The sequence below is a fragment of the Neolamprologus brichardi genome, chromosome 1, assembly GCF_056152115.1.
Source record: "Neolamprologus brichardi isolate AB-2024 chromosome 1, ASM5615211v1, whole genome shotgun sequence".
In the NCBI taxonomy this organism is placed as follows: Eukaryota; Metazoa; Chordata; class Actinopteri; order Cichliformes; family Cichlidae; genus Neolamprologus; species Neolamprologus brichardi.
In genome coordinates this window covers 4,485,106-4,512,933 of record NC_142104.1, presented here as the reverse complement: position 1 = coordinate 4,512,933, position 27,828 = coordinate 4,485,106, and the positions used below count along the sequence as shown (strand labels likewise).

At 41.3% G+C, this 27,828-nt stretch overlaps 1 protein-coding gene across 1 annotated transcript; it reads right to left on the bottom strand.

Annotated features, from left to right (window-relative positions):
• Positions 1-1,458: 1,458 nt before the first annotated feature.
• Positions 1,459-13,064, bottom strand: dhcr7 (7-dehydrocholesterol reductase). Its single transcript, XM_087842115.1, has 8 exons — positions 13,045-13,064; positions 11,944-12,052; positions 6,540-6,762; positions 6,366-6,456; positions 6,023-6,236; positions 5,719-5,923; positions 2,705-2,836; positions 1,459-2,591 (listed from the first exon to the last, which is right to left on the bottom strand). Exons 2-8 carry the CDS (start codon positions 12,030-12,032, stop codon positions 2,127-2,129), a joined length of 1,419 nt encoding a protein of 472 aa, XP_087698241.1. The 5' UTR covers positions 12,033-12,052; positions 13,045-13,064; the 3' UTR covers positions 1,459-2,126.
• Between the last annotated feature and the right edge of the window lie 14,764 nt (positions 13,065-27,828).

Here is a 27,828-nt window from a genome sequence, read left to right as displayed (position 1 = left end):
TATGGTAAATCCCATTCAGTCGCAGCTCTGAGCTCTGCTGAAGGAAGCATATTTAGGGAAATCGGTTAACTGAATTTTTTAGCAATAAGATAAGGTACGCTCTAGGTTTTCCATCTTGGGATGAATCAACTCACAATTCAGCTTTTTGATCCAACACACGTAGCTAAATGTCGATTTTCAGTTTGGGATGTTGTTCAGCATATTTCTTGAAACCTTTTGACAACTATTGTCAAATGGAGGTCCTTTAATTCTTCTTTTGTCTCCATGATGTTTTTTTTTTACTTATGCAAGTGTCTTGTAACATAATAGTGGTGCTAAAGCACAATTTTAATTTATTGAAAGACAAAGAACGCCCATATCTAGGAAAGGTTCAACAATTACTGTTTTGAGCATTGTTTAATGTGGTCTAATGTCAGGTCCAAGAAGCTTGAGTGAATAAAAAGAAATTCAAGTTTATAAATCTAGTGCAACCTTGTATTAATTTCTCCTCACTTGACTGGCCACAGAGATTAGCTGTCACCTGCTGCCCTCTAGTGTTCCACACCGCAACGTACAACAAATGGGATCAACTTTGATTGTCCACTTTTTAGTTCCTTCACAATTGATATATGAAGAATTGTCTTGATATTGTGATTATGATGCAAGTTTCTGAATAATTAATTTATAAACCAAATGAATAAAATAAATTCATTGATTGACGGGCAGCACGGTGGCGCAGTGGCACTGTTGCCTGAGTTGGACTCCACCATCTGGCTGGGGTGTTTCTAGGTGGAGTTTCTATGTTCTCTTCGTGATGCGTGGATATTCCAGCTTCCTCCCACAGTCTACAGAAATGCAATTAGTGGGGTTAGGTCAGATATATGATTCTAAGATGCTCATAATAATAATAATAATAATGGATTGGATTTATATAGCGCTTTTCAAGGCACCCACAGCGCTTTACAATGCCACTATTCATTCACTCTCACATTCACACACTGGTGGAGGGAAGCTACAGTTGTAGCCACAGCTGCCCTGGGGCAGTCTGACAGAAGCGAGGCTGCCATATTGTGCCATCGGCCCCTCTGGCCAACACCAGTAGGCGGTAGGTAAAGTGTCTTGCCCAAGGACAAAACGACCAGGACAGAGAGCACGGGGATCGAACCGGCAATCTTCCGGTTACAGATGCGCTTCCCAACCCCCTGAGCCACGGTCGCCCCATACATAGGTGGGAATGTGAGCGCAAACGGTTTTCTGTCTTTATGTGTTAATTGGAAGAGGATGGACATTAATAGACTGATATTTTTAACATTTTAATTCTTTAAGTTTAATTCTTTATAGACTTACAAAAAAAAACAAAGTGCAGTTTATTGTTGTTCAGTTGTGTCATTCCCATGATCCTTAATGAGTCTTAAAATGAGTCAAGGCCAGTATATGTGAGCATGCTGAAAAAAAATTAAACCCCCCAAAAACATTCACCAACAAGATAAACCATTACACAACCTGGCTCGTGTAACAAAATTCTCCTGCTGGTTAGAAATGAGAATCTTGCAAATGCTAATGAACAATGTGACACCTTACAACAACCTTTATATAAAAAAGGCTTTTTTTCTGTGAACCTGCGAATAGAGCCGGCTATTAAGTCATTCAGAGCTATGTGTCATCTTAAAAACTTATGAAAGAAGTTCCCAGGAGATAAATTGTAATCAAAACTTACTTTTGATAAATGACTGTCATATCAATCACCCATACACAAACCACAGCATTGTGTAGTTGGAGAAAAAAAAGGAATTACAGAACTAGCTGTATATGCTCCTGATTTTGGTGCGAGCTGGTTGGGCTGTGTTTGGTCCTTCTGGTTAAAAAAGGTGTTTGAAATCGTCAGAGCTTAAAGAAAATAGATCAAACTGTCTTTACTGAGGCGAAAGTTTCAGCAATGCATCTACTCTGCCTGCACACACACATGTAATACAGGCACCATGTATAAAAATACAGCACGTGTGCAGAAAGTTCAATGATGCATTCCCGATGTGTAAAAATTCATGTTTATCATGCTAACCTAATAGCATTTCAAAATTTCTGTATTTATTTATCTTTTCCCCGCTCACCCTTCCCTCCTCCCATTATTCCTCCACCCCTTCCACGCTCTAAAACACTCCAGGAATTAGCCGGGAAGGCACGGCATCGGTGTACCGTTTCCAGTCTTTGCCATACTTGCTGCTGCAGCGGTGTTCATCGCGAACACAGCGGTGGACCAGCAAGATAGTCATGTAAACAATGTAGAAATATGGAAGTATGTGGCCGAAACCACACGAGGCGCAATAGGCCAGAGAGCCCATCAGGTCACCGGTGTAGTTGAAGTGCCGGGCCACGCCCCAGAAGCCTGAGGTCAGGAGCTTGCTGCGGTGCATGCCGCCATCGGCGGAGCGATATGTGCACTCGATCCATGTTGGTTTGCGGCCCCAGATGGAGCAGGAGCCCTCTGTGCGGCGGAACAGATCCTTCTGGTGGTTTGTGGAGCGAAAGATGTAATATCCAACGAGGCCGAGCAGCAAGACGGCGAGGGCGTGGGCATCGGAGAGCTGGACTGGGTGGTACACCAGGTACAGACCCTGAAGAGAAACAACCATCTGATTATCAAGGTAAGAGTATGAGAAAAGTAATACTGATGATCTTGTTTATCCTTTTGTGTGTTTTTGAGTGTTACCATCTATATATTTGTTACCTGCAGTGTGTAGAGGTATGGCAGCCAAACACAGTCTCCCCAGCCCAGATACCATCCAAAGTGGTCATGACAGATATCGATGGTCTTCAGGTACCACGCCTCATTCCAGAAGAAGTCCAGTACATAAATAGCCTATCACAAGCAGAGGCTTTTTAGACTTCAGTTGCTTCGATTTTCATCCAGCAAAAGTTTTCTTTAAAGTCGACCAAAACCAAAATAGCCTCAGGGAGCCAAAAGCTTCGGCTTCAAAGTCATATATGCTCAGTTTCAGGCAGGCTTCGTACTATTCCTAATATGGTCATCTCAGACACACGGCACTGAGTGTGAGCACAGAAGCACCACCCACCTCTTGTTCAAACTCTGTTTATAAGGGAGAGTGACCTTTAAGAGAGAGGAACTAAATCAAAATCAGGCTGAGGATGAACTGAGAGGTAAAGTAAAGAGAGCTCAAGAATAAAAATGTTTTTCAGCATTATGGGTCCGCTTGAATGAAACATGTTGGAAATATATCATGCACATCTACACACTGTCACGATCCTGGGTCTTATGACCCAGTGTTTTGAGTTTAGTTTATTTGGATGTTTATATGATTAAGCTCATGAGTTTTTCTAGTTCTTTGTTATTAGATTCCTCTTGTGTCTTCCAACCCCTGTTAAGTCTCCCCTGCTCTTCATGTGTTTCATGTCTGTGTCTTACGTTGTCAAGTTCTGGTTGTCATGTCTGCGTCTCATTATGTTTCTTGTTTTATTTTGAAGAGATCTCGTGTTTTTATATTATGGATTATGTTTTGAGTCCTTTGTTGTACTGTTTCTTGTTTCCCTAGATTTCAGTTATGGTTATCATAGGTTTAGTTCTTTGGCTTTGTAATATGGCTTCCCTGTGTTCAATGTTGTGTCTACTGTGACCATTTTGTACCATGTTTCTGGTCCCTATGTTCTGTCTTCTCAGTTGCTGTTAAGTTTGCATGTTTAGAGTTCAGTCAGTGTGTTTCCTGTTTTACTTTGAAGGTCCATGTCTCATGTGAGTGTTTCTAGTTTTGCTTCCCTTGTCTCGTCCAGCCTGATTACTCCCAGCTGTGCTCTCCTTCTGTGTCTCATTCCCTCGTTATCCCTCTGTGTATTTAAGCCCTGTGTTTCTCTTTGTCAGTGTTGTAGTCTTCTGTCATGTTTTGGCTGTGTCCAGGCAGGAGAAGGACCCAAATGCAAAACTCACCACACAGGAATTAAACTCAAAAAGCTGCTTTATTGCAGAATGGCACGAAAAATATAACTAAACTAAACTGGGACATGGATAACTAACACAGAGGGAAACACAGCCATGAGGGAGACAAAAAGTTTGAGATAGTAGAAACATTTAATTAAATTGTGAAAAAACAGAAATGTAAAAGAAAGAATTAATATTTACAGATCGAGTTTATTTCTATGTCAGCAATCGAAGGTGAGTTAAACCTGACCTTCTGTCACTGAACACAGTCGGTACCAAAGATCTGCTGAGTTGCATTCTACCACTGAAGCAGGTGACACTATCTAATCTACTCATCAGAGGCGTGCTCAGGTTAATCAGTCTGCAGCCATAGTTCACCTGTTATAATATGACTGGGCTTTAGAGCTGCCAACAGAAGACTGCTGACCAAGGAGCACTGTGAAAGTAGGACACACCAGGGCTTTTCCTGCTTACAGGAATTTATGAGCATCTTGAGGAAGTTTTATCCAAAGCTCAATGAAAACATTTTCCCCCCTTGGTTCTTTATGATGTCAGTGAATGCAAATACCTACAATATGGCCTTCTCAGACATACAACTAGTTAAAGCTTCTTTGAATAGGGGCAGCAAATCTGGAGCCAAAAAACACTCATTTCAGGGCTGCAACAAGACTACCGTAATTGTCGGGCTATAAGCCGCTACTTTTTGCACAAGCTTTGAACCCTGCGGCTTTTAGTCAGGTGCGGCTTTTCTATGGATTGTCCATGATTTTTGTGATATCGTAAGACGATTTGTTTTGTTTGTTCCGCTGTTGTACGGCACTACGTTGCCTGGCGGAAGGGCATGTGATCAGACACACAGTATCGGGGTTCAAGAGTGGTATGTTGGTCACATGTCCATCCGCCAGGCAACATAGTGCCGTACAAGTAGCGCGAAAAACAAACTTCAAAGTAGCGCTACGCGTTCAGCGGGAGGCATGGATGACGAGCGGCGATAAACTTGCAAAAAGCAAGTTATGCTCAACTCCACCGGTGGAATCTGACAGCGTGGAAAAGTGTGAAAACATCCATGATCACCAACGGATTTCGAAGGGCTGGACCCCTTCTGAGGGTGTTCGACTCTGACTCTGACAACGAGGATTTGTTTGGTTTTGAAAGTGACAACGAAGGAGAGAAGCGGAGAGTGGATGACGAAGCCATCCTGAGCCTGTTCGTTTCCGACACTGGAGAAGAGGACTTTGGTGGTTTTAGTGCGCAGGAAGAAGAGAAAGATGGTGGTGAATGACTGACTTTTCTTCTTGTTAAAGCCGTGTCACTGCACCTGAGCCTAAAAGGTAGGCCGAATCTATTTTTCTGGTGTGCTGTAGGTTATTGTTATGTACTACATTTGTTACTCGTTTATGAAGCACAGTACATGTTACTTGTACATATAAAAAGTTATGCAAATATGTACCCATAACTTGTTTTTCAAAATATTAATAAAAGGGGTGTGTCTCCAAACAGCCATCTCTTTCCTGACAATTCCCTTTGTGCATATTCTCTTACATATGATAAGTCAACATTGAAACACCTGCGGCTTTTAGTCAGGTGCGGCTAATGTATGTACAAAACAGGATTTTCCCCTGATTTTAGCTTGTGCGGCTAATATTCAGGTGCGCTTTGTAGTCCGGGAAATACGGTAAATAAGAATGATTTTGAACAGTAAACCTTGCAAAGCCACTCTAGCAGTGCAAGTATAAAAATATCCCCTTAAATCATTCAACTTTCACCTGAAATTGCGAAAGAAGATTCATTTCATTTAAACCTCGTCTTACCTGCAGTACATTCACCAGGATCATGGAGTTGGTGATGTAGCCGTAGAGTTCTTGTTGCTTGGCCATGTAGGACAGATTGATTAGAGTCCAGGCTACGATGCCGGGCCGGCCGTTGAAGAATAACTTGAAGTCAAACCACTTGCCTATGCGGGGGTTGAACTCAATGCCCATCATGTAGTTATAGAAGATGTTCCCTGTGAACTTGCTGTATAGTCAGAAACAGAGATGGAAGAAAACATGTTGAAAACGTTGCTTTAAATTTCTGCCCCTCCTACCTCAGTGACACGTGTGCATCAGTACTCACCAGTCCTCGGCGTTGGTGGGGAAAAGATGCGCTTTTATGAAAGCAAAGGTGGACACAGCATAGCCCAGTATGTTAGTGCACCACAGCAGGGGGATCCAGTTGTCGAATATGATCGTGGGAGAAAACCAGTGGAAATAATGTGCGTTGGCAAACCACAGTGCATGAGTGATGAGCCAGCACTGCAGTCCATTGATCTCATACTTGTTGATCAGGCCTGTGAACAGAGAAAAAAAAGACAACTATTTCTACATGCTTTGATAATAAAAGCATGGGTATAAAACAGGTCCTCATAATTAAACAAGTGCTGTGGACTGATGAGTGGGTGTATGTGTGTGTTAATCACCAGCTGGGGTTCGTGCTCCTTCCTGCACACCACCAACATAGCCAGGAATGAACTTGTGGGTAATATCAGGAAAACACATGTACAGGAACACCTAAAGGAAAACACAGAGCATTTGAACTAAAAGACAACAGACGGTTTCTTTGAGCTACACTGCCCTCAAACTCCCCTGCTTACCTGGAAGCTCACCCAGACGGCATAGATCTTAGCAGCTGACCACGAGAAGGAGGGTGCCCGGGCCCAAATGGAGAGCAGGGTGGCCTCTCCTTGGTACAGATCCAACACAGGCTGGGTGATGGAGCACTCGTACTGATCACAGGCCATCACAAAGTAGAAGACAATGAAAGGGGCAAAGCAAAGGAGGCCGATTACACTGATGAGGGAAAACCAGTCCACCTCCCTGTGAACAGATCATACGTGCACACAGATGCAGTGTGAAGACTTCAAGATGAAACATTATTCACCTGTTTCATCTTTCTCTAAATGTGAAATGTGAGTGCAATACTGTAAACCTAAATACTTTGAGCCTCTCTTAAATAAGGGTAATAGGACCCCCTAGAGGTACTTTACGGTACTGCATAGGAAACTGAAGTTTATTTTGTTTTGTTTGGGGTTTTTTTTTTACCTATAAACTATCTATTATGAATAATTCCTAAAATGATTAAACATGTATTGGTTAAACAAAATAATTGCCAAGATAAAACTCCATTTTAGTACCAATCAGAATAAAACCTCACTGATGGAAAAGGCAAAAGATTACGAGAAAGAATTACAACAAAATAAATCCATCTATCGTCAAAGGAGCTTGCAAAGAAAAGCGTCTGGACTTCTTTAAGTTACTTGAAGACGTTTCACCTCTCATCCGAGAGGCTTCTTCAGTTCTAAGGTCAAATGGTGGAGAGTCCCAGATATAAACCTGGTGGGAGTGTCCCCCCACAGAGGGACAAAAGGACCCCCTGATGATCCTCTAATTGCCTGAGCCAAGGTGTGGAACTGGGTGTGGGTCCCAATCAGCCAGAGTTTCGGGTGAGTTCATTGTGAAACCTGGCCCCACCTTATCATGCGAATTCCTGAGGTCAGATGGCCCAGGGTGTGAGTGGGCATTCAGGCGTCTGGGAAGGGATCTCAAAACTGGATTATAGATGGCAGAGAGTTGGTGTCGTAAACCACCGCCTCTGTTCAAAGATGGTCGCTCACAGTGGACATAGATGGCTTCTTTCACTCCTCTTTCAAACCATCTGTCCTCTCTGTCCAAAATGTGAACATTGGCATCCTCGAAAGAGTGTCCTTTATCCTTAAGATGCAGATGGACAGCTGAGTCTTGTCCTGTGGAGGTGGCTCTTCTGTGTTGTGCCATGCGCTTGTGAAGTGGCTGTTTGGTCTCTCCAATGTAGAGGTCTGGGCATTCCTCGCTGCACTGTACGGCATACACCACATTGTTAAGTCTGTGTTTTGGCGTTTTGTCTTTCGGGTGAACCAGTTTTTGTCTGAGTGTGTTGCTGGGTCTGAAGTACACCGGGATGTCATGCTTGGAGAAAACCCTCCTGAGTTTCTCTGATACACCGGCTACATAGGGGATGACAATGTTGTTGCGCCTGTCCTTCTTATCCTCCCTCGCTGGTGTCTGATCTTCTTTTCTGTGCCTCTTTGCTGACTTTAAAAACGCCCATTTCGGATAGCCGCACGTTTTGAGTGCTTCCTTTACATGTGTGTGTTCCTTCTTTTTCCCTTCAGGCTTAGAGGGAACATGTTCTGCCCGGTGGTGTAGGGACCTAATTACTCCAAGTTTGTGTTCCAGAGGGTGATGGGAGTCAAACAGGAGGTACTGGTCCGTGTGTGTGGGCTTCCGGTAAACTTCGATGTTGAGGTTGGCATTCTCTTCAATGTGCACAGCGCAGTCCAGGAAAGGCAAACAGTCATCCTTCGTGTCTTCCCTGGTGAACTTGATGTTTTTATCCACAGCGTTGATGTGCGCAGTGAAGGATTCCACTTCCTGTGTCTTGATTTTGACCCAGGTGTCGTCTACATGTCTGAAGAAGCCTCTCGGATGAGAGGTGAAACGTCTTCAAGTAACTTAAAGAAGTCCAGACGCTTTTCTTTGCAAGCTCCTTTGACTACGATGACCTGGATGACTGAGAACCTTCACAGACAAATCCATCTATCCATCTATCCATTCTCTTATCCTTTGCAGGCTCGCGGTGGACGTGCTTCATGACTTGGTTCCATGAAGCTGGTTTGCACAATAACAAGAAACTAGAATAAAAGAGCACCAAAATGGAATGCAGCCCCATATGGAAAAGAAATAGTAAAAACATACATGATTTACTCATGAAAGTGGCCACTTTCTCATTACTTTCATATATTTTTTTAGTAAGTATCCAAAACATACAAGTTTCATTATATAATTTTTCAAGGGATTTTATATCTGTTTTCACTCTTGTATGCTTTTCATACAAGTTTCATACAAGACAGATACAAACTTTATAAGATTTATATATATATTTTCCATATGGGGCTGTTTTTTATTCTCTTCCATTACACATGTGGAGAGTTCAACTTCTACCAAACATCACACGATTCAACAATAAAGGAACTGGAATTATGCAGTTTTTTTGTGGATTATCATTAAACTTTCATTTCTTAGTCAAGCATCATTTCTGCAAGGGAAACCGTCTTAGCCATGTCAGCTCTGTGGCTTCGGTAACGACCGACTGTCAGCCTGAAATCGATCAAAAACTGTTTAATGGACTGGCTCGAAATTTTACACTGACCTTCGCTTGCCCAGGTGATCAATTTTGCTCCTTAGCAGCTCGTCCTTCACCACCAGCAGGTAAATATCATTTGACTGGTCTTATTGTAGATATTTATGGTTTCCAGGTGACAAATCCTAAAGCTGCAGTTATTGTCTCTAAATAAATTGATGGATGGATTCTGCACTGATGTACCACAGAAATGACCGCAGAGACTCGCGGACCAGCCTGGTTGTTAAACTGGGAAACAACAAAATGTTCCGTGCCAGCATACCTGACAACATATTTGCAGCAGCTGAACATGAACTGTAGTGAGTGCTGCTCTCCTTGTGTTTTCAGGGAAATAAATAAAAGAAATTATAGGATAGACTGACATTTATTTTGGGTTATACATAATAATTAACAGCTTAATATTTCATCTAAAGTCATCATCAGCTCCAGTTTGTGACAATAATGTGTTTATGATCAAACACTTGTCAAAGTAACGACAGTCTCATTAGCCTCAGACGTACATTCTGATTCATTTTTAATCTAACCACTTCTCCCTGGTGCATTACTCTCTGTTTACATATCTGTGTATCTTCTCCCAGCTTTGTACCGAGGCTCATTTGTGTGCCATGAATATATGATGTGTTGATCAAACTGTTTATGATGCCATATCCCAATGACCCAGATAAGTCTGAAGATTGTGTTCTGGATTTCATGGACTTGTTTAACAAATTGTTCCAGGATGTTGCTGAAAAAGCGGCGTGTCAGTGTTTCCATTTATAGTTTGTGGAAGATTTCAGGGGTTTTTTTTATAGTCTTATTCTCAGTAGAAATTTTCTGGCGGACCTCAAACTTTACTTTGTTATCAAAAGTTAAATGCAACAGCACTTTGGTCTTAAAATTCAAGACTAAACTTGAAATCACTTACTGATGTCAGTTAAAAACCAACAATAAAGTAATAATAACACATCTGGTCAAGCTTAAGAAAGCTGCTCAAATCTGAAGGGAAACTAAAAATCTAAATATGAAACGTCTGTGACACAAAGATCAGATTCTTTTTATCAGCATTTCCTGACTTTAAACACCAAACATTAGTATTATTTTCATCTTATTAAGCTTACATCATCCCATCTCAGTATACTGTGCAGCAGGTCGGCTAGCAACACCTTTTTATCTCTTTGTCATAATTTTCAAGGTTACCATCAGTGTATTACAAGCATGTCATCCCTCCAGGTCTAAGCTAGATCCCAAGTAATAAGGAATTTAGTGTTTTAGGCCATCTTTTTATACAGAAACAAGAAAAGCTATTTTATTTGCCTACGGTTTTATATATTCTAGCATAAACCTGGCCCATGGCCATTTTTTTCCAGACCTGTGGCGCTTTCACGCCAGTCATGTATGGCACAGATATGTACAGTTAATTTGTCTAACAGTGTAATACAGTCCGATGACAAAAACTTGTTTTTAAAAGAATATTTTAAAAGTGGTATTTAAAGACTCTTTCATCATCCTGTACATGAATGTAGACATGCTTACATTATGATCATAATAGTGAGATAAGGGTTCGACTGCAGCTTGTTTCAGATAAATAAATAAATGCAATTGCTAGGGGTGCAACGATACACAAAATTCACGGTTCGGTTCGATACTTTGGTGTCGTTCGATATTTTTTCGATACAATCACTCATCTTTGGAAAAGAGAGTTTATTACAGAGAAATGTCTCTTTCCAAAATAAAAGCTATACTATACGCTTCTTCTGGGCTATATTCTCAGCAGCATATTAAACATATCAGGTCCCCATAAGGAGAATCATGTGCTAACGGCTGTCTAAATGACTCGGCTAAAGTTTGTAGCATGCGTGCTTGTTGTTTTTGTCTGCTTCCACTTGTCTTTGCACTAGGATGATGTCGGTTAAATGTGCAGTCATATTCGTTGTGTTCCCACTAGTTCTGTCAGCGTTAATCTCGTTGAAATGATGTTAAAGCCACAACACGGCAAATCTCCGTTAACGAGCTACCGCGGATAGCCCCGAGCGTGGGGCTGGACGGTGTCAACACGTTAACGAGCTAACTGCGCTAACACACTAGTTCCCACCAATGTAATTGAGCATTGCTGGGACATCCAACATACTGTTTTACTTTTGTCCATGACGCGCTTACCTTCAGGGTCATACTTCACATGAAAACCAAAATAGTTCCAAACGCCAGATCTGAATGAGGGTGGGGGAGGTTCAATTTGCCATGTTGCAACGAGCTTAGCTTCTGTCTCACTAGCTTGCGCTGCGCTCAGTGAATCTGCGTTCGACTACTCCGCCTAGGCTGCACTGTTGAGCGCAGATCCACTGAGCGCTCAACACAGACAGCATCGTCAGAAGAAAAGTTGATAAAATAAATTAAAAATTTTGTATTGTTCGATACATATGCGTACCGAACCGAAAGCACTGTATCGAATGGTTCAATATCGATATGAGTATCGTTGCAGCCCTAGCAATTGCATATGTGGAGAGTGAGAAAATAGTAGCACCGTTTAATTGAAGCATTTTCTAAAAATTTTAGAGCTTAAGACAGTTCATTTTCAAGGTGTGTGTTCTCCTGGCTTAAAAAATGCATTTCATGGAGTAATCAAACTCTGTGTCAAGACTGCTCTGTGTATATTTAAGCCAAACACGTCAATGCATTTTAACATTATTTCTGACTATATGATAAACAAAGATTATATGTTTTTAATGTTAGAGTAGATTGTTTGCAGGAAAGACTCTCAGCAACTTTTTTAGGACTTTCTGAGAAGTTTGTCAAAACTGTCAAGGAAAATTTAGGGTGTTTTTTCAGTGAATCCGACTCACCACGCTCTCCCCCACTGTGCTAGCTGCTCCTTCTGTTCAGATCTTTTCCCATTGGCACTGTGCTGCGGTCGTCTCCTGGTGGCCTCCATGGTCACTGCTCCACTCAACTCTGGTGAAGAATTGTGCTATTAGTTTACAATCTGTTATCTACAAATGTGCTGCACTTTGTGCACCGCTGCGGTAAGTCGGTCAGATACTCAGTAACTTTCACTGAATGTGCCAGCAGTAAGTAACAGCCTGTTATTAACCAAACAGATGTTACCTTCTAGTTCACATATTGACTCAAGTCTTTTGTGTGTACTTGCTGAACAAACCCTCCAGAGTCACAGTGTCACTGCAAATCTAATCATGCAGCTTACTCCACAGGCTGCATGTTTCTAAACAGATAATGTGCTAATTGGAGGAATAAAGTGCAAATCCTTGGAGATGTGCGATAACAGACAGACCCAACTCGTTTAACAGGAAACCTGATGGCACCTTATGCATGAAATCTTTTATTCTTCTTTGTATCGCTGTTTCATTTTCGCTCCGTGTCATGCATTCATGCACTGTTGCTTTACAGTAAACTTAACTGTAACCCATCCTAAACTAAAAAAGGTAAGTACTAAAACTTACTTTCCAGGAATTTGCATTACCTGCACAAACAGGGGGCGGATCCCCAGAATGTGACCCTGTGAACCGCCCCACAAACAAGAGTAACACAAATGCACACCGTTCTGCAGCACTAAAGCTACAATAACAATAAAACTGGAAAACTTCAGTTTAAAACACTAAAGGTTTTCATGTATATAGTCCAAACAAGTAAAAACACGCTGTTTTTAGCAGCTTCCTGTAGAAAGCTAAATCTGACGGGGGAGGGGGGAACCCATCGTTGTATAACGTAAACAAAACCGTTAATTTCCGGATTAGGTGTTGATAGTATGATTGTTCAGTACATATGTCTGTCTGTCTTGCAAGATCCACTTCCCATAATGCAAACTTAATCTACTTTGACCGTACAGAAATAACTGCGTCCTTTGTTCCGTGCACAGTGGATTTTAAAAAGCACACTCACAATTTATTCACGGAGTACGCTACACAAATGCACCGTGACCCACTCACCTGTAGATAACCGTAACAAATGAGGGACAGCCTTCTCTCCACTCCTTTCCTCTTGCCCAGGTGTTGGTTATAGAATAACAGCTGGAGAGAGCTCACCGTTCAGTCACAGGCTCCGCCTATAGCGCCATTAAGTTGTCAGAGTCAGCCAATGGCAATCAAGAGAAGGCGGGCACGGGAAGAGATTCTGATTAGTGATTGGGTGATGCTGACTGGAGCCACAAGCGCCTGATAGCGTCACTTGTGGTTGAATGGTTCAGAAAGACTAGACAACAAACTTCCGACACACACATTCTCTGCCATTTGATATTTGAGGATTAAAAAGTAAATGTTTTTTTAAATGTTAATTACAATAATACTCAAGATATATGTAAGAAAATGACAGACAATTATTCAGTTATTGTGTTGACATCGATACACGACAGATTTGGGTCTCTTTTCAAGTAAATAACTATGTTAAAAATGTTTTAAAAGTGTTTTTTAAAACTAATTAAAAAATTAAAGAAGAAAATAAATATGGTCATTTCAATTCCCAAAAAAGGTTGAGAGGCTGTGCAAAATGGAAGTAAAAATAAAGTACAATGACAATAGAAGATATCAAATGTTTGAGTGGAGGCATTTTATAATTTCATTTAAAAAAAACCGTGGTCATTTTGAATCTGATGGTAGCATCATGTGTCAACAAAGCTGGGAGACCTACTGAAAAACAACTGGAGGAACATTTTGCCACTAAATAAGTTAACTGACAACAGATCATTAACATAACCAGTATAAAAATAGCATCTCAGAAGACTTTATTTATTTTCCTTTTTTAAAGAGTTTCTTAGTAGTACAGATGGGTACAGGTTCATCAATTTTCAAAAATAAACAAAAGATTCAGAGAATTAGACAAATCAGTATTGGATGTCAGTGATCTTCAGACACCTGAGGCAGCATTAAAACAGGCAGAATTCTGTCATAAAAATCATCCAGAAATCTTTTTCTGGGAAATCCGTTTTGACCAGGACATGTCCTTCAATGCACATATTAAACAAATATGTAAGACTGCTTTCTTCCATTTGTGCAACATCTCTAAAATTAGAAATATCCTGTCTCAGAGTGACGCTGAAAAACTAGTTCATGCATTTATTACTTCTAGGCTGGATGACTGTAATTCATTAATAATAATAATGTGTATGTGTTAGTCCCCGTAGGGAAATTGCTCCTCTGCATTTAACCCATTCACCCAGTGAAGCAGTGGGCAGCCACCAATGCAGCGCCCGGGGAGCAGTGTGTAGGGACGGTACCTTGCTCAGGGGTACCTCAGGGTAACCGTTCAGTGGAGTCAAACCCCCGACCTTCTGATTATGGGGCCACAACTCTACCTACTGAGCTATCCCATTATTATCAGGAAGCCCTAAAAACTCCCTGAAAAGCCTTCAGTTAATCCAAAATGCTGCAGCAAGAGTCCTGACAGGGACTAGAAAGAGAGAGCAGATTTCTCCTGTTTTGGCTTCCCTTCATTGGCTTCCTGTTAAATCCAGAATTGAATTCAAAATCCTGCTCCTCACATACAAGGTCTTAAATAATCAGGCCCATCTTATCTTAATGACCTTGTAGTACCATATCACCCTATTAGAGCACTTCGCTCTCACACTGCAGGCCTACTTGTTGTTCCTAGAGTATTTAAAAGTAGAATGGGAGGCAGAGCCTTCAGTTTTCAGGCCCCTCTTCTGTGGAACCAGCTTCCAGTTTGGATTCAGGAGACAGTGCAATGGCTAAAATTCATGTATGCATGTACATAACCCAGCCACTAGATGGCAGAACTCAGCTGTTACATACATAAATATTACAGAAAACATATACCAGTGCTATATAAACTCCAACTAAACACAGAGACACATCAGTCTGAGTTCAGAATGCGTTCAGAACTGCCACCGAGTGTATTCATACATGCACCTTATTGTCAGTGCTGTGGAGGGGACTCTTAACAGGACTAAATCTTTGGGATATCTCAAAGAGCGTCTAACTTTCCCAGATGAGTCTTTATTGCTAACATAAAATTCAGTGGTCCACCTCCCCCTATATGGCCAAGTGGTATTAGAGGTATGAGTTGTTGCTGTTTGTTTTTTTTCCACTCAGCCAGCTACAGCAGCTGTAACATATATTAAACATCTGAGGTCTACTAACCTTCCAAAGACCAGGCCCCATCTTCTGAATATCAAAATAGTCCTGTTTTTATTTTTTTTTATTTTTTGAATAACTGGTATGTCTCATGTAAGCCCCTAGATCTGATTTTTTTTGCAACTAGAATCATAAGTGTTCCTCAGGGAAATAATAGGAAAAAACAATGATTTACTTTTAGATATTGTTGTATAAAGATGCTACATGATTGCATCATTTGACTCCCCACTGTTAACAGTTTGGATCATTTTTGAACAGGACTTAACACAATGTAAATCCTAGATCTGATTTCAGAATGTGAAAACTAATATAAGCAAACACAATGATAGTAACAGTAATTATTAAAAGCTGCAGAACAGGAGAGTCCTGGTTATTTTATCTACTTTTGCAATCTGAACAGCTGATGAGGGGCATTTTCTGTGCGCTGCTGCCACTAATGTTGAAAAATTCCTGTCTCAATAATTGTGGGTTTTTTTTGGTGCCCCGTCTCCGTGAATCGCTACCTTATCGTGGTGGAGGGGTTTGTGTGTCCCAGGGATCCCAGGGGCTATGTTGTCCGGGGTTTTTTGCCCCCTGGTAGGGTCTCCCATTACAAATTGGTCCTGGGTGAGGGACCAGACAAAGAGTGACTCAGAAGACCCTTATGAGGAAAACATCGAAGGAACAGTTTACCCTGCCCAGGGTATGGTTACCGGGGCCCCGCCCTGGAGCCAAGCCCAGGGAAAGTGCCCGAGGGCGAGCGACTGGTGGCCGGGCCTTAGTCCATGGGGCCCCGCCGGGCACAGCCCAAAAAGGGGACATGGGCCCATCCTCCCGCAGGCCCACCACCCGCAGGAGGCGCCGTAGGGGTCAGGTGCATTGTGTGCCAGGCGGCAGCCAGGAGCGGAGGCCCTGGCAGACTGATCCCCGGCTACCAAGACTGGCAATTGGGACATGGAATGTCACCTCTTTGGTGGGGAAGGAGCCTGAGTTAGTGCGTGAGGTTGAGAGGTACCGGCTAGATATAGTCGGGCTCACCTCTACGCATGGCTTGAGCTCTGGAACCAATCTCCTGGAGAGGGGCTGGACTCTGTCTCAGTCTGGAGTTGCCCCTGGTGAGAGGCAGCGGGCTGGGGTGGGTATTCTAATATCCCCTCGGCTTGCTGCCGGTACGTTGGGGTTCTTCCCGGTGGATGAGAGGGTTTGTTCCCTGCATCTTAGGGTCGGGGAATGAGTCATGACTGTCATCTGCGCTTATGCGCCGAGTGGCAGTTCAGAGTACCCAGCCTTCTTAGAGTCCCTGGGTGGGGTGCTGGAAGGTGCTCCACCTGTCCTACTGGGAGACTTCAATGCTCACATGGGTAACGACAGCGAGACCTGGAGGGGCGTGATTGGGAGGAACGGCCTCCCTGATCTGAACCCGAGCTGTGTTTTGTTATTGGACTTTGTGCAAATCACAGTTTGTCCATAACGAACACCTTGTTCGAACATAAGCGTGTCCATAAGTGCACGTGGCATCAGCCAAGTGACGGAGGGCTTTCACTTGGCCTCAGACCTCAGGCAGACCCAGGACACACTGGAGAGATTATATCTCACGGTTGGCCTGGGAACGCCTTGGTGTTCCCCCGGATAAGCTAGAGGAGGTGGCTGGGGAGAGGGAGGTCTGGGATTCTCTGCTTAGGCTGCTGCCCCCGCAACCCGGCCCCTGATAAAGCGGAAGAAGATGGATGGATGGATGTTAGATATTCCAGCAGTGCATCCCCCTGTCCATGCAATCAGCACCAAACACAGATCTTCTGAAACTATTTAATAACAATAAATAGATGGGGCTGCCTGTGCCCTGGGCATGAAGTCACTCTACACGTTCAAACACAAGGTTGTAAGTTTATTTTTGCAGTGTTTGGAGGACTAGAAGATAAAAGAACTCAGTCCTGATTTTGACTCTTCTGCAAGGGCCTCCCTGATGAAAAGCTCTGTTTCTTGTGTTAACGTCTCAAATAACCCCCATCTTTCTCCTTTTCTTCAGTTTCGTTTAGTGGTCTCTAAAACTTGCTTCCGTTTCATGTAATTCCTCCCTTATCTCCCTCTGCGATTTCCCACATGTTTGTTTTTCACCAGTTTTCTGTTTCTGTAGTCCTTATTCTCTTTCTGTCTTTCCTCTCCTCTCTTCTATACTCTTTGATCAGGTGCCTTGTTGCTATGCTGTATCCAGACAGTGTGATGTATTTGGGCCAAGCAGCAGTCAACACAACTTCACAATGGCTGTCTCTGAGAGAAAGAAAAGATTTTGTGCTGTTGGTACCTTTTGTTACCTTGTGAAAGGTGAAATTTGATGTAAAAATGTGTCAGTCTGCTCTCAGGGAGTTCAGTCATTGAATAATTTTGGTTTTCTGTTTTTGGATTCCTGTGGAAATTTCACATTGTTTCATAAGGAACAAGCCATATTAGTAGGCCAGGAATCACATATTATTGAAACCCAGTCAGTTAAAATTACAGCTGTTGTTCTTGTTATACCTTTTATTTCCTGCTTCCTTTTTCATTTTTCTTTATATTTGTTGTTCATGGCTGTTGTTTACTTTTCATTGACTTCTGCCTGCTCCACTCTGTGTGTAATGAGAGGTTCGCACATAAAGGCTTTGTGAGGACATTCACTGACATTTATGTATTTCGAAACCTGTTAGGTGTCAAACCCTCATAACCTAAAATTGCCCATTATTGTATATCATTTGTTTTGTATTACTCTAATAACTGGGAATGTTTTAATCCATGTGTTAAATGGACCAGAGATACATATGCACACACATTAATCTCCTCCTGATTTCCTGGATGTGATGCAGGCTCATCAGCTGGGTAGACCATTAAGATAAATGTGTGGCACATGTTTTTTAACAATGTCCTTATCTGGGTCTAGATTTTACTTTTTGTGACATTCAAGCCTCTGTTCCCTTCATGATTCATGGATTATTCAAGCTGAAAAGGTTAATACGAATATGAAGGTCTGTGCTCTGTTTCTGCGTGTTTGCGTGATTATTATAAAAAGAACTACTGGCAGTGGTGGCATGGCACATAAGGTGGGTGGGTGCTGGGCCTGGGGGTGGGGTGGGGGTTTGTCTCATTGCCTGACATGTTTTACTCTAATCGGATCCCCTGGGAGAGTGCATGTGTGGGTCTATATGCCTGTATAATGTTCTGAATTTATGAATATTGTTTATACGTGTGCCACTCTCGAGCGTGCATACTCTGTGTACAACTGTGTGCTCGCTGTGAGTGTGCGAGTGTCTTCTGCACGTGAGGCCCATGCTGCATCATAGACACAGTGCAACGTAGCTCTTAAATTATTTACAAATAAATGAAAGTGAAAAATTAATGAGAGCAGATTCTTTCTTCTGTTTGTCCTCCTCCTTACCCCCACCCCTGTCCTGATATAAATATCCTCATGCCCTCCAATCTCCTGCTTAGTCTCACTATCATTGTCATTAGCACAAAAATTCAATACTCAGCTTATTCTTATTACTGTATATCTGCAAAAATTGTACATACAAATTAATTTCAGAATGACTTTAAGCTATGTGTCTCCATCCATTCATCCATTTTCTTATGAGTTTATCATATGAAAGTTCACAGTGACAGCCTGTCCCATTGTCTCAGTATTGCTCTTTGCTAATAATTTAAATAATATAATCTATCCGCGATACATTGTCTCGTGTACTTTAGCATAAATCTATTGTATCGTATAGGAAAATTGATAAAGCCTGCATAGGTAAAAATCACTATCCTGATATATTTAGAGCCTCAGTTGGTAGTTTCAAGTAGTTTCATGATGTTAAATAGAAAACCAGTCACAATAAAAAAAGAAGGCTATGGCAGGGTATTCTTCACCATCTGATTGACCTATGAGTGTACAGGGTCCCTTAGTTCCTTGGTTATATCTAATCCTTGCTAGTGGAGACCAGTTACAAAAAATCAAGATGGCTGTGGTGAAAATGGACAGCTTGGGGTGACAAATGGACTATATCACAGTAGCTACATCTGTCTTTCATATACTTACAGATCTATTTTTGACCAGGTCACGGTTTGATTCAGAGATGGCAGTGTAAGCAGAGAAGCCCAGACCTTTTACATACATGCATTTTCAGCACTCAGAAGATGCTGCAGTGAGGATTTCCTTCATTCTCCTGCCCAGCTGACTAAAAGTCTAATGAATTTTAATAATTACAAGTCTTCTCTGGAAAAGCATAGTGGCCTGTTTCTCAGTGTAGTATTGTTGTCATTCTTATTTTTCACTTCTCTGACAAATGAACTTTATTTATTTATTTATTTATTCATCCATCCATTCGCTTCCGCTTCTCCTTTTCAGGGTCGCGGGGGGCGCTGGAGCCTATCCCAGCTGTCATAGGGCGAGAGGCAGGGTACACCCTGGACAGGTCGCCAGTCTAACACACAGGGACAGACAACCATTCGTGCTCACATTCACTCGCACATTCACACCTAATGGCAATTTGGATTTTCCAATTAACCTATCCCCACAAGCTGCATGTCTTTGGACGGTGGGAGGAAGCCGGAGTACCCGGAGGGAACCCACACAAACACGGGGAGAACATGCAAACTCCACACAGGAAGACCCCGGCCTGATGTTGGAATTGAACTCAGGACCTTCTTGCTGTGCGGCAACAGTGCTAACCACCGTGCCACCGTGCTGCTTATTTATTTATTTTTATTTATTTTTATTTATTTATTTATTTATTATTTAGACTAAAAGTTTGTTTAAGACCATTAACACAAGCTTTAATTCAAGGTTAGGCTTCATTTGTAACAGGAACAAAATCATGATGTGACCTGAAATTCACATATATTTGTGACAAATCAGTTTAACAAAACAATATAATTACTTGTAAATACCACTTTCATATTTCATGCTAATGTACGTAACATGTCCGTATATTAAACACGTAGATGTAATGAAACAAACCCAAAGAGCATCCCATGGGGCCCAAAGAAAGCAGCCCAGATGGACATCGTGAGGAGTCACTTCACAATAATTTATTTAGAGAAATTCAGAAAACACTGATGACGTCTGATGACAGATTCTGATGTTTGTGGAAAAAAAAATAGGTCACATCAACACAGATGATTTGCTGTTTAAATTTATCAAATCACACAGGGAGATTAATTTGTGTTGGGTTACTGAAGGGACATTCAGTGAGTGCCGCATGTTTTTTAACCTCAGCTGGCTCAATAATGCAAGCAGAAAAGTCAAATGTTTAAGGAGACCATGCTGTCCATGCCCAAGAGATAATGTGGGAGCAGAGCTAAGTGCATTCCCTGGTTTGTCAAAAATACAACTCAAGAAGAATCAGCCTGTCCTTCATCCAAATTCTTAAACACATTTTATAAGATTAATTAATTAGTCTATAACAAAGCCAAGACAGAGACGGACAGCCCAACATAGTCATATGCAAGATACCAACGACATCTAATATGCTGCCAATTTACTGTGTTGAGCAAACTGGAGTACGCGAGAAGAAAAAAAAGGAGGTGATGGCCTCTTGAGGCTGACTCTAAAGGGGATGAATCCCCATAGAATCAGTGTAGCAGAAATAAACATGTTTACAGCCTGGTACAAAAAACTGTGTTGGTCTCTGGAGCTAACTGTCACCTTTGCAACAACAAGTCTTGCAAATGATAATGTAAGCTGTTTGTGCCTAGCCTAAAATATGACTTCGAGCCTTTCCATAACGAGCGCCCCCTACAGGTGACCGGATACAATGCAACACAATATGAGGTGGTTTCACAAACGCATGATAATTTATGATTAACATTTTATTAACAACGTATCTTAAAACGAACATCACTCAGGCGCATCACTCAGCAGGTACAGATAAAGACAATGGCCATCTTGTTAAAAGGAAAAGCCCCCAAATGCTGAGAGCAGTCATGGAACCAAACGATGGATGTTCAGCTCGCCTCGTCACCTGCAGCCAGCTGAAAATAAAAGTAAGGTTGTACCAATAAAAAGTAGTTGCCTACATGGAATTTTGAAGAATAAAGTAATTCTTGCCAAATATTATCAATCTTTTGAGCTCCACAGCCAGTAAAAGTGCACTCCTGCCTTCAGTGCATCTGAAGTAATGTGCTGGTTGTATTTGAAACTGTGAGTCATCATGTTTGTGTCTAACTGTTAGCTCCACTGAGTACAATCTTGAGGAACAAGTCACTACATTTTTTTTTTTGGAAAATATTTTTATTGAAAAAAGAAAACAACAGTACTTGCAGTTACCGAAATACAATCAACCTTTCTTCATTTTCCTAAGTAAATAAACTTATATGTATATGAAAAAAAACAACACATTCTAAAACAAAGACCCCACCCCCCCAGTCCCACACAGATCAACACAACCATCAAACATATTAGAGGAATATAACAGTAACAGAAGTACATTTAAACAGGCAATACCTCTAGACTAGCAAAATAAGAGATAAAGGGTTGCCACTTGTGAAAAAATTTGGCTGTGCAACCTCTCAACGTATATTTAATTTTTTCAAGTTTTAAAAAAAACATGACATCTCTAAGCCACCGGGAAACAGTAGGATACTTAAGAGACTTCCAATGCAACAATATTAGACGTCTCGCTAATAGGGATGTGAAGGCTATAATATCCTTTTGTGTGGAATCAAGTGTAAGTGAGCGAACAGGAATCCCAAATACAGCAATCAGAGGACAAGGATGAAGAGTTATCCCAAGAGCAGTTGACATAATAGCAAAATACCCTGTCCAGAAACCTTGTAGATCAGGACATAGAAAAAACATGTGGCTAAGGTGACAAGGAGAACCATGGCATTTATCACATTTATTTTCCACTTCTGGATACAATTCAGAAAGTCTAGACTTAGAGAAATGCACCCTGTGTATGACCTTAAATTGAATAAGTCCAAGACGAGCACAGGAGGTGGAAGATCGTACCCTCGCTATAGCCTGTTCCCAAGACTCCTCATGTATTCGAATTCCTAGTTCTCCTTCCCACGTACACTTAAGCTTAACATTAGAGTGGTTACTAAAAGACTGAATAGCATCATAGAGTTTCGAAATGGTTCCTCTGTGATGAGGAATAAATGATAACGTAGTTTCCCACTGCTGTTCTGGAGGTAAAGAGGGGAAATTTGGGAAACACTTGGCAACAAAATTTCGAATTTGAAAATAGCGAAACAAATGGGTAATAGGGAGATTATAACGAGAAGACAAGTTGGGAAAACTATCGAAAACACCATCCACATATAAATGTTTGAACTGTTTTATACCCTTGTCACACCACACTGAGAATGTTGAGTCCAAAAGTGAAGGGGGAAACAAATGGTTGTCGCTTAGAGGACCCGAGGAAGACGGCATTACAAAATTAAAGTGACGTCTAAACTGAAACCAGATTTTGAGTGTGTTAAGAACCACCTGATTATCAGTGTACAGAGAGGGTTTTACGGGTAAAGAGGAATAGAGCAAAGCCGGTAAAGAAGAGCCCTTACATGATGATAGCTCCAATTTACACCACGAGGAACCAGAAGTTTTTAGCCAGTAGCAAAGTTTATGGATGTGAGCGGCCCAGTAGTAGGCTAAAAAATTAGGTAATGCAAGTCCTCCACTAAATCTGCATCGCTGCAGCAAAGTACAAGTCACTACATTTTTAATGACTATACAGTTAACCGATTTAAGAACTGAAACACAACAGTCACTTGCCAGGAAAAGGTATGGAGAGCGAAAGACGCCTGATTGTGTTGCTGCAGAAGTCTTGGCAGAAGAAAACACGAGGTGCATGGATTTTTATTATAACCCTCCATTTGGAGTTTGCAATGGTTTAAAATCAAGCAAGTGGCCACTCTGATAGCTGTGGAAGATAACTGCCAGCTCTGAACGTGACCTCTGTACTTAATATTTCTGTTTCTGTGCATTATCCTGGTGATATTTTGGATCACGTCTCATTATTAGTAAGCCCAGTACCTTTTTTTTCTTTTTCTGTTCATGCACCTCATGTTCATATTCTGTGAGTCATACAACAACTATTAGCAGACTGGAAGAGGTCTTTCCTTTGAATTATTAGAACATCTTGATTTTCAAAATTGCCAAAAATACTTCCAACTTCCTTCATGTCAACATAAACAACTGCAACATTAAAATACTTAGATTTGAACCTAAATGTATTGACTGTACGGTCAAATTCTGTGAATTCACTGAAAACATGAATTTACATTCTTTACATTTCCCTTCTCTTGATTAAATCTTTATGATGCTGAGCTCATGTGTGCCTGCATGATCGCACAATGTCGGCACCGTGTTAATTTTGTAAATAGTAAAATCAGTGTTCAACCCTTCCTGTTATTAAAATGTGAAAATGTGATCATGCTTAACTGTTTGCATACATCTGCACAGGTTTGTGGCAGATACTGCCTCTGTATGACAACATGTGTGTTGAGACTGTTGTGTGTATGTGTGTGTGTTTCTGCGAGCATATTGTTCATGTGTCTATGTGCATCTGTGTGCGTGTATTACTGCATATTGTGACGTACGCGTGTGTGTTTAGTCTGTGAGATGCGTCAGTAACTGGGGCAGAACTGATTGTTGCTGATGGCTGAAGGCAAGAGCAGACCTACATTCTGCTCTGCCATACAGAGGAGGAGGAGGAGGAGGGTGATAAAAATTGGGGTCTTTTCTGTGCTCCTCTCCCTCCATTATCCCCTCTCCTAATATATCTCCCATGCTTCTCCTTGCCCTCTCCTCTACATTCCCTACATTTTTTTTCCTTTTGCCTGGTGTGACACTTGACAGTCATATGGTCTTACTCAGCACACTGAGAGGAAGTGATAGAGGAGGGAATAGAAGCGAAAGAAGGTCATGAGATAAAGGGTACAACATCGGCAGAGGGGTACAGAAAGAAAACATCATCGATTTGTTTTCCAATATATAAGGATTACAAGAAGAGACACAATGCTCTAGATGGAGATTCAGAAACACTTGATATGCAAAACTAAAAATTAAGCATATAAAATAAATAATACAGAAATAGGGGTGCAGTAAAAGTCAGTAGTGTTTCTACAGCAATGTGCCTCCTAGGGCAAATTATTCAGCCTAAAGGCAACTGTGTACTGATTTTAGAGCTAAAAAGAACTAAAAGACACACATTGGCAGCACATCTTCATGATTTCAAATAAAACTAAACAAAAATGAAAATTCCTTTTTATGAAATATAAACTATTTGATTTTTTGTTTGAATGATTGGGTTTGAGGGGATTTGATGTCCTTGTGCCTGGTGGAATTTCTTTGTTTGCCAAAGAAAACAAAAGGCAAAAGATCCAACTAAACAGTCACAAATACAAAATAAACTGACTCGCTGACTGGAAGACAAACAGACAGAACTACTACCTACAATGTGGGAGAACACGACAGTGAACAGAGGGAAATGCAAACAATATACATGCGAGGAGGATAACGAGGGAACAGCCCACAGATGGGAACACAGCTGACACCGATGAGACAGGAGAAGCAAAACTGAACACAGCACACAAACACAAGACTATCGAAATAAAACAGGAAGAACAAACACTGAGACCACGGCTGTATCCCAATTCAGGGTCTGCAGCCTTAAAGTACGCAGCCTCAACGATCCTCAAGGGCCGCGTACTTAAAGACCGCTAAGGCCGGAAGTGCGAGGCTTGTGACATGGGACGGTCTAGCCTCCGTTGCGCTGCCCAGGTTGCCTAGCAACCATGATACTAACAGCTGGAAACGTTTCATACAGCTTTGTTTGACAGAAATGAAGGAGAAAATCTTTTGTTCATTTGTTTGTTTGTTTCTACATGAGCTTTGATCATTCTCTGTAAGATTAAGCTCAGCTATTGAACGGCGTATATTTTAAAGTAAAGGCTGTAAAACCAAGTTAGTACAAACGTCACTAATGTCACATAACTTTGCTGACATGTGGCCAACAGGAATGTTTTAATGTTCTTCGTTAGTAAACATTTGCACATAAATAAGTGACATGATATTCAGTACTTAAAGTTTACTCTTCGGGCGCCCCTCATCCGCCGTTTTTTTCAGCAAAATTATCCACACCCACCACCGCGCTATGCATTCTGGGATATGTTGGGCCACGAAGTCTACACCGCCACATCCTTAAAATTCAGGGAAATTAAGGACGCATTTGAGGGCCGCATTTCGTGCAGCCTTCGATTTGGGACAGCCTTCGGCGCGTCGCAGTGACGTAAACGGCCTTAAAATGTGGCCTTTAAGGCTGCAGACCCTGAATTGGGATACAGCCCATGACTAAGACACATGGGCTTGACACTGAGACCGCGGGAGAAAACAGAAAGCAAACATACGACACAGAGGCATGATAACCGAAACCTGAAGACTGGACAACAAAACTAAGACCAGAAAATACTAAACATAACGGGAATACAACAACAACAACCAAAACCTGGAACACAAACTAAACGTTAGAATATTAAATGAACCAGAATCACAAAGATCCAAATACATAAACACTGGACCATGACAGTCACAGTGTATCATCATTTGGTCAGCAGCGGTTTAACCACACATTACCCAAAGGCCTTCTGTATTTTACGAAGCTATTTTTGTCTTTGGGGAGCAGTTTACATTCTGCAGTTAAAGTTTATGTTTGGATGTAGGATTGTGGTATTTTTAGCTTGTTTATTCTTAGCTGGACTTTTATATGAGATGCTGGGGATCTTTACAGGCCTCTAACTATTACCTGGAAGTTTCTTGGAAACAGAGTTGTTTATATGCTCACCCGCAAGACACGTTTTATTCACTTGGGTTTAGTTAAGTTTATGAATTGTTTTTCCTCAAAACAAATGCTCTGTGTAAATCCAGTTTGCAGATAGAGTAACGAACCATGTGACGTAACCATCACAAATCTCCCCCATGTGGAAAGAACCTTGTGAATTGCCTGGGAAAGTAGAATGACGAAACACTGAGAGAGATGAGTGACAATGGCAATATTTGGAAGAAATTTGTGCAGGATTTTAAATAAAAGGGTTGAAAGACGTGGCTTTTTACAGTAGAAGTTGGATGTCATTGATTCCCAGCCCATACCTGGAGTCTTCTGACACTGATGCTGAATCAGAGGCCAAACAGAAAGACGGTGACGTGCAGACTGGGATGAAATACTGTGGCATCGGCACAAAAAAAAGAGGATTTGAGGTGGAAGCGCAGTGACGAGGAGCAGTGACTGGACATCACTGCCAACTCCACAAAGTGGGACAGTGCTGTGGCTGAGGAACAAAGCCTCAACCTCAACAACAATCACTAAATCTGTACTTGAGGACAGAATAACTCATTGTGACATCTTCAGTCAGTGTCTGATTACCAATTAACTTTGACAGCATTTTCTAACACAAAGACTAAAACCAACTAAACTCAGAAGATGAAATATGAGTTAAGAAAGCACTTGTGATGCTCTGAAAGGCAGTAAGTAACAGCATATATCACATGTTTTGGCACAGAGAACCTCCACCACATGGTGTACCAAAGGTCTTGTAGCTAATTCTGTTATTATATGTAAATGTAGACTAATGTGAGTTTCCTCTATCAATATTAATATAGGAAGTCTTGATGCACGCTCAATCATCTAGCTAAATAAATCCCAAAAGCTTGATTCTGTTCAGCTACATCCAGATGAACAGAATCAACCTTTTGGGATTATTATAGAAAGGGAAAAAAACTAGAATACCATCAGCAAACACATCAAATGTTTAAACTAAGACAATGAATTATTTCATCAAAAAATACTGCCTCATTTTGAACTTGACATATTTTATAAAAGATGGAACAGGGGCCACAAAAGGTTGGAGAAGTAAATGCTAAAAGAAACAACCGGATGGAATATTTGCAACTAATTAGGTACATTAGCAACAAGTTAGTAACATGACTAGGGATGCAACGATACCAATTTTTTCAAACCGATACGATACCGATACCTGGTTCTGAGTACTTGCCGATACAGAGTACAAAAACCGATACTTCTACCACACACACACACACAAATACAATTAATTGGAAGACAGGTTTTATTATATTCCCTGCCGATAAAAAATAAAATCTTAATAAAAATGACCACAAAAAAATTTCAAATGAAAAATAAGCACTTCTGTTAAATTACTGCAGAGTCTCCACATTGTAATTTAACAAAATGTCACTGAACTATTGGGCACGTCTCGAGCTTTCAGAATAATAAATAAACACTTCTGTTTGGAATAAAATAAATACAAATTAGATTTGAGAATAAAATAAACTTTTAAATTATTGCAGTTATTGCAGTCCACACTGCTGACATTTTGTTTAGCCTAGCTACAGCAGCCTCCAGTTTCTCTTTTTTATCTGGAGTCGCCAGTCTCACTCGCCAAACCCTGTGCCTGTTTAGCGTGGGATGTCCCCCTAGTGGCCAATCTAAAAACTACAACAGAAATGACAAGCCACCCTCTGATTAATGAAATAAGTTGGTATCGGTTCATGGTATCGGTTAACTTTTACGAGTATGAGTACAAACACATTTTACAGTATCGGCCCCGATACCCGATACCAGTATCGGGTATCGGTGCAACCCTAAACATGACTGAATACATAAAGAGGCTTTTAGA

Excerpts from the sequence above, each read along its gene's own strand:
- dhcr7 (XM_087842115.1), bottom strand. The coding sequence starts at position 12,032 with ATGGAGGCCACCAGGAGACGACCGCAGCACAGTGCCAATGGGAAAAGA. Across the intron at positions 6,763-11,943 it reads GCACAGTGGGGGAGAGCGTG|GGAGGTGGACTGGTTTTCCC; the intron begins GTGAGTCGGATT and ends ATCTGTTCACAG. Across the intron at positions 6,457-6,539 it reads CCGTCTGGGTGAGCTTCCAG|GTGTTCCTGTACATGTGTTT; the intron begins GTAAGCAGGGGA and ends GTTTTCCTTTAG.